This window comes from Lactuca saligna, chromosome 2, assembly GCF_052625555.1.
Source record: "Lactuca saligna cultivar CGN05327 chromosome 2, ASM5262555v1, whole genome shotgun sequence".
Lineage (NCBI taxonomy): Eukaryota > Viridiplantae > Streptophyta > Magnoliopsida > Asterales > Asteraceae > Lactuca > Lactuca saligna.
In genome coordinates this window covers 125,813,097-125,825,242 of record NC_136418.1, presented here as the reverse complement: position 1 = coordinate 125,825,242, position 12,146 = coordinate 125,813,097, and the positions used below count along the sequence as shown (strand labels likewise).

At 31.4% G+C, this 12,146-nt stretch overlaps 2 protein-coding genes and 1 pseudogene across 2 annotated transcripts; all 3 read right to left on the bottom strand.

Annotated features, from left to right (window-relative positions):
* Nucleotides 1-401: 401 nt before the first annotated feature.
* Nucleotides 402-1,460, bottom strand: LOC145031523 (Single hybrid motif superfamily protein). Its single transcript, XM_078980094.1, has 3 exons — nt 1,248-1,460; nt 710-969; nt 402-635 (listed from the first exon to the last, which is right to left on the bottom strand). The coding sequence occupies exons 1-3, from the start codon at nt 1,321-1,323 to the stop codon at nt 510-512; spliced, it is 462 nt and encodes a 153-aa protein (XP_078836220.1). The 5' UTR covers nt 1,324-1,460; the 3' UTR covers nt 402-509.
* Nucleotides 1,461-7,153: 5,693 nt separating this feature from the next.
* Nucleotides 7,154-8,060, bottom strand: LOC145030060 (uncharacterized; annotated as a pseudogene).
* Nucleotides 8,061-8,087: 27 nt separating this feature from the next.
* On the bottom strand, nt 8,088-11,175 carry LOC145030059 (uncharacterized). The gene is made up of 3 exons (XM_078978491.1): nt 11,116-11,175; nt 8,446-9,580; nt 8,088-8,290 (listed from the first exon to the last, which is right to left on the bottom strand). Exons 1-3 carry the CDS (start codon nt 11,173-11,175, stop codon nt 8,088-8,090), a joined length of 1,398 nt encoding a protein of 465 aa, XP_078834617.1.
* Between the last annotated feature and the right edge of the window lie 971 nt (nt 11,176-12,146).

Here is a 12,146-nt window from a genome sequence, read left to right as displayed (position 1 = left end):
TAGTTAAAAAATTAGAATAATTATTATACATTTATGGTTTCTATTGAAAAAATAAAATGATAAACCTGTATATAAAGTATATAAATCATGGGCAACTATTATTTGCAAAATTGAGGTAAAGTTTATTCACATGATAAATTTAGTCTAACATTTATTTGCAAAAATGGATGTCTTTTCATTTTTCAAGTATGTAGTAAAGTTAATCCAAAGATAACTATGACGTGTTAAATAATTGTATATCCAATAATGTTGGTTTAGTTCATAGTTCATACACTAAACTATGCTATTGAATTATTACTTAGAGTTTAGCAACATTTGTGCCATTTTTTGCATTACAAGAATAAATGTATCATTTCATAACATTGTCGAATCTCAAAAACGTTTGATGGATGCATTTGACATACTTGTAAGCAAAACCCCTTTCAAAATTCAAAAATTTCAAACAATTGCCAAAAAACCCAAATGCAAACCACGAAAAACATGCAAATACAAGTCGATGTAAAACAACTTTAGTGCTTATCTTCTTCTTCACAGAACTTTGAATACTGTTCAGAGTCCATTAAAGAGTTCACTTCATTCGTGTCGCTTATCTCCACTTTTATAATCCATCCATTCTCATACGGACTTCCATTCACCTGAAAATGAAAACAATCTTTTATCATAATCCCATTCGATCTTAAGTTGATTGTTGCAACATTAGATGACTTACCAAACCGGGTTCACCAGTGAGTTGTTCATTTACTTCAACAACCTTGCCGGAAACAGGGGAGTTGATATCACTAGTGGCTTTGACACTCTCAACAGCACCAAAACTGCCGCCCTGAGTCACGGCGGCGCCAACCTCCGGCAACTCAACATACACCACGTCTCCTAAGTGATCCTGGGCATGGTCCGTGATACCGATGGTGCAAGATTTACCCTCCACCTTCACCCATTCATGAGACTCGGCGTACTTCAAATCCTTCACAACTGAAAACAAAGTTCAAAATCGAAATGAACATCATCGAATTTCCGGATTTAATTTATGATTTTCAAATGCCCAAATGTAAAACCGACAAATTGAATAGCTAGAGAGGATCTATAATCTATTATCTATATCACCTTGTATGATCCAATTTAAACATCGTTTCTAGAGAATGATAATCGAATAGAGGAATCGAAATCGATATAACATCAGATCAAACGAAGGAATTGGAAACAGGGGAATATAAAAAGGTAAAGGTGACGAAGGTGGGGTGATTGATTACCAGAAGCGAAACCTCTGTTGAATGTGGAGATCTTGAGGTATGAAGCAGCTTTTGATGCCCATAATCTCGATGCCATCGCCGTTTTTGAATCGTGAATGATTCAGATTCAGTGATTCACCAACCAATTCCCCTTTTCTCTCCTCTCTGCTAATGCCAATATAAAACACAAAAGAAAGAAAGTGTTTTGGGTGGGTGTGCAACTTCTCTCATTAGTCTTGTTTTTTTATTGTTTCCGGATCACCGAATGAGGGTTGGTGGGTTGGTGGAATATACCAAATTGTTTTTGATTTTTATAAATAGGTGTTGGGGTGTAATATTTCTTTTGATTCTTGAAAACTATTTTATATATATATATATATATATATATATATATATATATATATATATATATATATATATATATATATATATATAGAGAGAGAGAGAGAGAGGTAGGTTCAATTGAGAAAATAAAAAAAGTTGAGAATAGGGAATCATTCTCAGCCACTCATTTAATATAAGCATAAAAAAACACGGTGACAAACTTGTAAATATGTTAATAACCTTCAATCTCAAATACATAACTACAGAGATTTCGATAACAGTTCGTTCATAATCAAAAATTTTCCTCCAACTTTCAATAATCATCCAGATTTCTTCAACTAAACCAGAATTTTTTTGTTGTTCATGAAATTGGAATTGAAGTTCTTGACTCGCAGTCACAGTCGACATTGAAGGACTCAGAATCGGCACTCACAGGTTTCCAATCGGATTTTCGAAAACCAAAATCAAAATGAGAAATCGATCATACATAGGATGTCGCATCTGAAGTCGAAATCGGAAGTATATGATGATTTGGAATTGATAACTTGATGTTTTTAACATTTTTAAAATAGTTAACTTCTATGCACTCCAACTATTTGATGAAATGCGTATACTAAATTATCACGTTATATTCACATATGAATACGTTTTGTCACTTGAATGTTGAATCAGTATATGATTATTAAAAACACAAAACAAATATGCAAGTCTGTATGTTATTCATATGTGAATAACATATAAAAATTATATATATTTGTCAATATACCTTCAAATATTTATAAGTGAATATATTCACAAGTGATTATACCTTGTAATATTCATATATGAATATATTGTATAATATTTATAAGTGAATATATCATCTAATATTCACAAGTGAATATACTATATAATATTCACATGTGATATACCATTTAATACTATATAATATTCACATATAAAAATATCACTTAATACCCATAAAGTGAATATATCATCTAATATTTACAAGTGAATATATTATGTTAATATTCACAAGTGAATGCATCGTCCATATTAAAATTTGAATATACTATGTTTATTATACGTTATATTCATATATGAATGATACTTAAATTGTAAAATAAAAAAATAAAAATAAAAAAAAATAAAAAAAAGATCATACTTTTTATTCATAAGTGAATAACGAATGTGCTGTAATAAAACCTGATGCATTTTTATTCACTTATAAATAACGATAGCTGAAAATATAAAAAAAATAAATTTTTTATTTTATCTTAAAATTATATCAATATGGATGTCTATTTGTAGAGAATAAAAAATCATGAATTTTGGTATATTTAAAATCATTTTTTGATAAAAATAGCTTCTAAAAAATAAAAAAAATGAAAAAAACTATGTTTTTGTATATATTAAGATAATGATTCGCATAGTTTAAGAAAATATGTTTTGTTGGAAAACACATGTGCATTCTTTTCCCATTTCCGCTAGTACGTTGGAGGTTTTTGCGGCAAAAATAAATGATTGGCTGAGAATGATTCCCGCATTCTCAACCTTTTTTTTTCTCAATTGAACCCTCCCCTATATATATATATATATATATATATATATATATATATATATATATATATATATATATATATATATATATTATCTTATAAAAGAAATCTTACTATTTCTATAAATAGAATCAATATAATAATAATAGTTTTTTAAGACGTTCAAGTCTTTAAGTTTAAAGTACAACCAACTATTAATATAATAATATTATAAGATATATCTTACAAATGATAATGTTAGGGATACAAGTATTAAAAACACATTTAAATTAGTATTTTCTTATTTTTAGGGATTGAATTAGTATTTTTCATCAATTTTGACCCAACTTGTACTCATAAAATATATTTTCTCTGGTATCTGGTGCATTCGAAATCTAAAACACTTCTTTTCGACAAATCGTTTGAAATTTAAAAGCTCATTCAAATTGGAGTTCTCTAATTTTTTACATAAAATATAGTTGACTGGAGACTAATTCAAATTTCCATCTCCTTTTCCTCCGTGGAATCCACCACCACAATATTTTTTGGTTTTTGCATTGCACTTTTATTTTTGTGAAACTAATCGATAATAGTGAAAGTGTTCTTAGAAATATAACATGTTTCCGAATGAAACTAATTACTTGAAATAAACTATTCGCCGCTGCCACTTTGCGCGGACAAACGGCTAGTATGTATGTGTGTGTGTGTGTGTGTATATATATATATATATATATATATATAGAGAGAGAGAGAGAGAGCTAGGTTCAAATGTTTCTAGCAACTATTGTGTGCATGAATGCACCAATAGAAATTTAGAAAAAAAATAAATCATTAAATAAATCATTTAAGGGTATTATTGTAATCTTTTCATAATTAATTATGGTAGATAATTAATATTCCTGATTCTTGCGAATATAAATTTAGAACATTAGCCCTAAATAGAACTCACCATCCTTTCTAATCCACCGATTTTGCTTCTTCTTCTACAATCGATCAATCAAGAATCAAACCCTAAATCACGAAAGTCCTCATAACCACCGTTTTCTCCACATACGCACGTACACCCTCATCTACCAAATCTGTGATTTCGTCTCCATCAATACCATCAGACGTAGCCACTGACGACACCATCCTCCGTCCTTATAGCCACCGCCACTGACTTATTATTTCCTCATCGCCTAATTCTAATTCGAATTTCTAGATTGAACCTATATTTATGTTAACTTCTTCGTTTAACCCTAACCATTCCAAAGATACAGACACCTCCATCATCAAGAGACTAACATCTGTGGCCTGCTTCTTCCGCCATATCCTTATTGAATCATGTATGCCATCTAAAACCCTAGGCCACCGGCGACTCAATCAACAACACGCTAGAAATCAGCAAATCCAATGGAAGACGTCGCCTTGTAAACTAGGAGGCTGTGTCGGCCGAAATCCTATATATCATGGTATCATCAATTCCTTTTTGTATATGGCTTTTTGTAATTGATTTTAAAATTTAATCGGGTCTTTGTAATTGAATTTAATCGGCATCTGATTGAATTTTTGTTAGTGTGTATATTGCGATCGTCGATTCATTGCATATAATGATTTGCTCTAACCCATTAAAAGGTAGTATATTTTAATGAATTATGATTGCTTTTGTAGTTTTGAAGGTTATTTATCAAAGAATATATGCTATGTATTATATGGTGGTTTGCTAAGCTCCTGGAATCTATAACAAAAAATTGATTGTCATATATACAATTTATACTATAACAATTTTCTTACTTGTAAGTGTATTATTAAATTTGTTAAATAATAAAATAATTCATACTTATAATTGGTTAAATTGTTTACTTGACATGACGTTCCTCTAAAATTATGATGTTTGGTTTTTTTGGTTTCATAATGAAATTGTTGTTGCAAATTTATATTGTTAATGGTTACATTTTCTGTATGAATTGAGTTATTTAAAACTAATTCTTTCAGAATGAGAGTAATATTCTTTTAGAATAAAGAGGGTTTTAGTTTCAATAGGCTACTATTCTTTCAGAATGAAGAAGGTAAAAAATATTCAAAACCATTATGCAAGAATAGTTTATTCTATAAGAATTTTTATTGTTGGATTCTATTAGAATGCATTAAATTGTTTAATTTTTGAAACTTAATTATCTTTTCTTTGTGGATTCCGGTTTTAAAGAGGCTAACATTGATGTGGAGAAGGAAGAAAACATATAGAATAAGAGTGTATTATACCATAATGTGTTATGCTACAATGTATAAAGTGTTGCTTAAAAACAATATTCTTTTAGAATAGATTAATGTTTTTGTTAGATTTTGATGTTTTTTTTTTTTTTTCAGAATGTTGTTATTATTCAATGAATCACAATCATACAATGTAATTATTTGTTATATTATTTAGTTTAAGAATTGATTTGTGTATTCTTTCAGAATGTATTTACTAGTTTATGTTTGACATTCTATCATTCTGACAGAATAACATCGAAAAATATATTTACTAGTTTATAGTTGGCTATCTAGCATTCTGACAGAATAAAATCGGATTTTTAAATTTGAATTAATTTAAAATATTCAAATTTTTAAAAAATAAAGGAATTAATCATCCTTAAAAATCCAAAATTTTCCTTTTTTAATATAGGTTAATTGACTAAAATGTCCTTATTCTGAAATTTATGTGATTATATGGTACATGCTATCATATTCTACTATCATAGACCCTTAAATCATAACCTTTGATTATATTCCATCCGATGGTCCAGATCTGTGCATTCTGGCATACAATAGTTAGTAAAAACAAAATAACCTAACCCTATATATATATATATATATATATATATATATATATATATATAGGTTTAGGGAATATAAGGGTAATAGGTATCTACTTGGGTGTAGAACCTAGAAAAACGACACCGTTTGTGGGTAAAATAAGGATCCTTTTTTTGGGGGGGGAAATGATTTAGGAGGGTAAGACTAGCGATGAGCATAGGCGGGTACCCGCCTCATTTGGCGAGAACCGGAACCGGCGGTTCCAAAGAAGTTAGAACCGAAACCGGAACCGCTTTAGGCAGTTCTTAAATGTTTAGAACCGGAACCGGCGGTTCCGGTTCCGGGAGCGGTTAACTCGGTTACATTAATTTTGTTAACTTTTGTTGATAAAACCGCAATTTAGTTCGATCCAGATCAAGTCAATTCGGACCAAATGCGGACAACTTCGGACCAATATATTCTAAACAGGTCTAAGTAACACACATGTTTATATGACATTATATATATATATATATATATATATATATATATATATATATATATATATATATATATATATATATATATATATATATATATATAACCGGTTCCGGCGGGTACCCAACAGGTAGCGGTTCCGAAAAAACGAGAACCGGAACCAGAACCGCTTAAGGCGATTCCATAACTTTAGGAACCGGAACCGGAACCGCTTAAGGTGGTTCCAGTTCCAAAACCGGCAGTTCAAAGGCGGTTCCGGTTTCAAAAGCGGGTACCCGGTTCCGATGTTTATCCCTAGGTAAGACTACTCTCATTCACAACTAAAATCAACCAAACTATCCATTATTTAAATAGTTTCTCTCTCTTCCACATACCCAACCCAACTAAATCCAACTTCTTTGACCCATTAGCAAACCAACTCAAACAACTTTTTTATTATATAAATAATAAATTTTAACATTATTTTTTATTCTATTAATATTTATTAGAAAAATTAAAAAAAAATATTTAATTTAGTTCTATTAATAGATTATTTATTTTAAATATAAAACTAAAAAATATATATTTTATATTTATAAAACAAACTTAATAAAATTGATAAACAAAGTTACAATCAAAACATGAAATACAATATTACAGATACAAAAGATGCAAACTACATAATTATCCATAAATTCCAAATTTTTGCCATATATGCTCAATCAAATTGTTTTTCAGAATGTTATGAATTTGTCTATTGCGAAGTTGTGCCCTATTGGTCATATAATTGGATAGGTCTGCAATTCGTTGAGTGGAATATTCTAAATTTTGATCGTCATCTTCAATATAGGTTCTTCATTTCCGGTTTGTAGGCCTGTCATTTAGAAATTCTGATGGATCATAATAGTGAAGGTATGTGCAACGTTCATCCTCTACAATCATATTATGAATGATAATACATGCAATCATAATTTTTCCCATCATATCCTTGTCCCACAAAAGACATAGGTGTCGAAGAAATGCAAAACGAGCTTGTAGAACTCCAAATGCTCGTTTAACATCTTTTCTAGCAGCCTCTTGATGTTCAGCAAACAACTTGTGTTTTCGAAGTTATTGACTTGACAAAAGCAGCCCATGAGGGATATATTCCATCAGTGAGATAATATGCCATATTATTTTCCCGACCATTCACGACATAACTCACATTTGGTGCCCGGCCTGCTAAGACATCATTAAAAATAGGAGACCGATGGAGGACGTTAATGTCATTGCACGTACCTGGTGTTCCAAAGAATGCATGCCATATCCATAAGTCATACGATGCAACGGCTTCTAGCCCAAGTAGTGGAACAATTTTTCCATGTCCAATGCATACAATCAATGGAAACCCACGTTCCTCCCCCACATGAAGTAGTCTTGCCAAATCAACTTCATTTAGCCTTCTAAGATACTTTTCACCGAAACATGCAAGGACACCTTCTACGAACTTTATTACAGCATCCCTTGTTACAGTTTCACTCATTCTTATATATTTATCTTGTGCATCTGCTGATGTCCCATATGCCAAGACCCGCATAGTTTCCGTACATTTCTGCAATGGTGAAAGACCTTGTCTACCTGTGGCATCACGCCTTTGTTGAAAATATAGGTCATTGGTTGTAACATCTATCACTATACTGAGAAATAGTGGTCTTTGCATACGAAATCTACGCCGAAAGGTTGCTTGATCATATGTTGGGTTGTCAACAAAGTAGTCTTCCATTAAACGTGCCTCACCTTGCTCACGTTCTCAATCACAATACCTCCTTCTTGCTTTGGGAGGATTTATTGTGAGCAACCCATATCTCCTTCTACCATCATGTGCAAGTGTCCATCTATTAAGTGGATGACTCTCCAACCTTTCTTGAGCACGTGGATTAAACTTCCCAATTCCTTCCATAATGGAGTTGAACTTTCGAATTTGATTCTGACTCCCGGCACGATAAGGTAAAGCTTTCAATTATGAATTACGAAACTTGTCATAAAAGTTGTTGATGAAATGTCGTAAACAATACCTTTGAAATTAAAAAAAAATGTAAGTTAATGAAGCAAGTTATTGAAATGTCCTAAAAGAATAGTTAAAGAAATATAACAATACCTATGAAAACCATGTGACTCTAACCATGGAGATCCATGCTCATTGACAGCCTTAATAATTCCACCATGACGATCAGATATTAGACATATGCCTTCACGGTCTTTCACCACATGATTCTTGACATGATAAAGGAACCAATCCCAAGTATCATAAGATTCATTTTCTACAATAGCAAATGCAAGTGGCAAAATTTGATTATTGCCATCAACTCCCATTGCAATTAGCATATTACCCTTGTATTTACCATACAAGTGTGTACCATCAATGCTAATCACTGGTCGACAATAGTGAAACCCTTTGATAGAGGGAGCAATGGCCCAAAAAACACGCCTAAATTCAACTTCATCCATATCGTTCGATCTTGAAACACACCATTCAACTATAGTTTCTGGATTGAACTTTTGGAGTGCGCCTATATATTTTGGTAAAGCAACATAAGATTCTTCCCAGTTTCCAAACACATGTTCAATTGCTTTTTTCTTTCCAACCCAAACCTTCTTATATGAAGGAGTATAGCCCAACTTTTCAACTATTTCAGCTATCAAAGTCGAAATACTAATAGAAGGTTGCTCTTTTATAAGGTGTCTAGTTTCCATAGCAATTAAGCTTGCATCTAGGTTCGGATGGTCTAGAGAAAGCTTAGAGTGTAAACAAGTGTGCGGACCGGTATACGTTGTGATTTCAAAATAACCAATATGTTTACGTTTACTTGCATGAAGCTTCCATCTGCAACCAGATTTTAAGTACAACTTGCATCTTAGACTCCAAATAGTTGGGCGTGACTTAATGACCTCAAATTGTCTATGTGTCCTAATGTTATGGATCTTGATTGCTATAACAAGTTCCTCTTTATCCTTGAAAGAATCTTTTCCCAACTCTCGGGTAAAATCATTCTTACTCGTTGATTGTGTCATAATCCAATTTTCATCAATAGTCAAATTTGTTCCTTCCATATTAGTAAAAGCCGAAGGTAATTCAACATTATTGTAAAAAGATGCTTCATCATCATCTTCATCTCCAATTCCATCTTCCAATATTTCATTTAACTTAACAATATTGTCTATATTCATCACATTAGTCACAACAACAGCTTGAGAAATTATAGAAAAATTCTCACTGTCAATCATGTCTATAATAGAATTCATCTACAAACAAATAAAAACAAGTAAAATTTGATCAAAAAATGATCATATGAATTTGTGATAACAAGAAAAAAGAAATATAATAACATTATTGCAATCAATTCCATCAAAGAAAAAAAAACAAGTTGTGACGATAGAGGAGGGTTCCAGAAAAATAAGTTGTAACATTATTACAATCAATTCCATTCACAAAAGCAAAATAACATTATTACAATCAATTCCATTCAAAAAAGCAAAATAATCAAAACATAAATTGATCAAAGCAATAATTCATCCTAACTAGAAGAAAAATCGAGACAAATAAGATTAGAGAAGCAAAAAGCAATCATAAACTTAACAATTAGAATCCATAAACAAATAGAAAACTTAAGAATCAGAAACAAAATCGATAATTTTGCATACCTTGCAGGTTGCCGGCGAAGAGGGAGGAGACGCAGACAGCCGGCGACGATGGAGGAGGTGCAGGTGGTCGGCGATGGTGGACGATGCTATGACAGAACTGAAGGTGGAGCCCTAGTTGGGTTTACGATTTTTTTTCCTGATCATTCCCGTAATCGAGTTCCAATGTTCGAGGGACAAAAAAGTGTTTTTTTTAAAAAAAAAAAAAAACAATAACATTAGTATTAAAATTAAGATCATACTATTTTGATAAATATTTTTGAAACAACACTAATATGGTAAATATTTTTTTCCATTGACACTATTATGGTTAAAAACTTCAAAATTGTGCCCCTCTACTATTACCTATTATTTATGTATTTTTTTATTGACATGAGAAAAAAAAACATATTATTTCTTTTTTACTTCTAAAATCAAATAAATAAGTAATAAAAATATATCATTTTTTGATGCCCACGCCAAGTTTTTTTTTGAACATCGATCATGCGGGAAAATTGTAGATACATATAAAAGACTGTTAAATTTGAGGATTTTCTTGTTTAAACCAATTTTTTTTGCAAATAGACATACAACCTTTCCCAAATTTTCTATTTTACTTGTTTATCATAAGTTAACCTGCAAATCGGATGATATAAAAAACAAATGAGAAAAAAAATTGTATTTTTAACTGGGAAAATATTTTTTTAGGCTTAAACCGAAAAAACATGAAAATTCTAGAGACTTTCTTTTATAAAATCGACCTGATTATTTAAATTTAACCAAAAGCACAGGTCATTTAGAATTAGAACAAATAAAAATACATTTTTCTCAAATAAGTTATTGTGCAAACATAGACAAAACTGTAAAATTGATCCTTGTGGTTTGCAAAAAACTTTGAATGGGATCCAAAAAGTTTTCAACTTGCATTGAAGGTCCAAAATCAAAAAATTTCTTTGATTTTAATCCTTGAAAAGTTAAAAGGGTTATTTTGCCCTTATTATTTATTTTTAACATTTTCTTTATTTGTTTTAATTGTTTTATTATTAAAAAGAAAGCAAAAGAAAAGAAAAATAGGACGGGTCCACCCCACCTGATCTCTCTCTCTCACACACACACACACACACATATATATATATATATATATATATATATATACACACATGACCTTTTCTATTCATATCGTCTTCCCCACCCTTCATCTTCAACCCATCTTGCTGCATCTTCCACAAATCAGAGACACAACATCACAAATACTTCACTCAGTGAAGAATTTTCAATTTGTTCACCTTATGCTTCTTCCCCTTGAGTTTCTTCTCTGAGATCGATTAAGACCAAATTGGTGATTCTAGTTCTGATTTAGAGCCCAAGTCGTAACCCTAGCCCTTGCCAAAGTCTGATAGGGTCAATACAGAAGAAATCGGTCGTTAATAGATGGTTATCGGTGTCCGAATCAGCTTCTGATCGTAGGGTATCGGGATCGTCTAAGATGGGTCCTGGTTCTCATTGAAGGTTAGTGTTAAAACTGTAAAATTGTAAAGTTTTTTTTAGAGAGTCATGTTCTTATCGCCATCGACCCGGGCAGTTCACGCACCCCCAATCATATCGTCTCCACCACCACATCTCGTCGAATCCAGCAGACGTCGAATCCAAAGAAGAATTCCAACATAGTTTGGGCTTGACTGCCATGGATATTGTAAATTTAAGATTGAAACAGGGGAGGGTGGGTTTTGTTTTTTTGAGTTGCAGTTGCTTTTCAATTGACCCAGATGAAGAAATTTGAAACTTCAGAAGAAAATATTTGATATAATGGTAGCGAATTTCAGTTCTTGTTTCGAGTTAAAGATGAAACTAACCTTCAAAATGAGACTATGAAATTGATCGGACAAATTGGAAGGAAGTGAATCAGGGTTGAGGAAGACGACTTGATGAGAGAGAGAGAGAGAGAGAGAGAGAAATCGGGTGGGGTGGACTTGCTTTCTTTTTTTCTTTTCTTTTGCTTTCTTTTTAATAATAAAACAATTAAAACAAATAAATAAAATGTGAAAAATAAATAATAAGGGCAAAATAATCCTTTCAAATTTTCAAGGACCAAAACCAACAAAAATTATTGATTTTAGATCTTCCATCGCTATTAAAAACTCTTTGCAAACCACAAAGACAAATTTTGAAGTTTTGTTTACAAACATATAAT

Coding starts and splice junctions, on each gene's coding strand:
- LOC145031523 (XM_078980094.1), bottom strand. CDS start 1,323: ATGGCATCGAGATTATGGGCATCAAAAGCTGCTTCATACCTCAAGATC. Junction 970..1,247: donor CAACAGAGGTTTCGCTTCTG/GTAATCAATCAC, acceptor CTTTGTTTTCAG/TTGTGAAGGATTTGAAGTAC. Junction 636..709: donor TCACTGGTGAACCCGGTTTG/GTAAGTCATCTA, acceptor TTTCATTTTCAG/GTGAATGGAAGTCCGTATGA.
- LOC145030059 (XM_078978491.1), bottom strand. CDS start 11,175: ATGCAGCAAGATGGGTTGAAGATGAAGGGTGGGGAAGACGATATGAAT. Junction 9,581..11,115: donor ATATGAATAGAAAAGGTCAT/GTGTGTATATAT, acceptor ATTTGTTTGTAG/ATGAATTCTATTATAGACAT. Junction 8,291..8,445: donor TCCATGGTTAGAGTCACATG/GTTTTCATAGGT, acceptor CATAATTGAAAG/CTTTACCTTATCGTGCCGGG.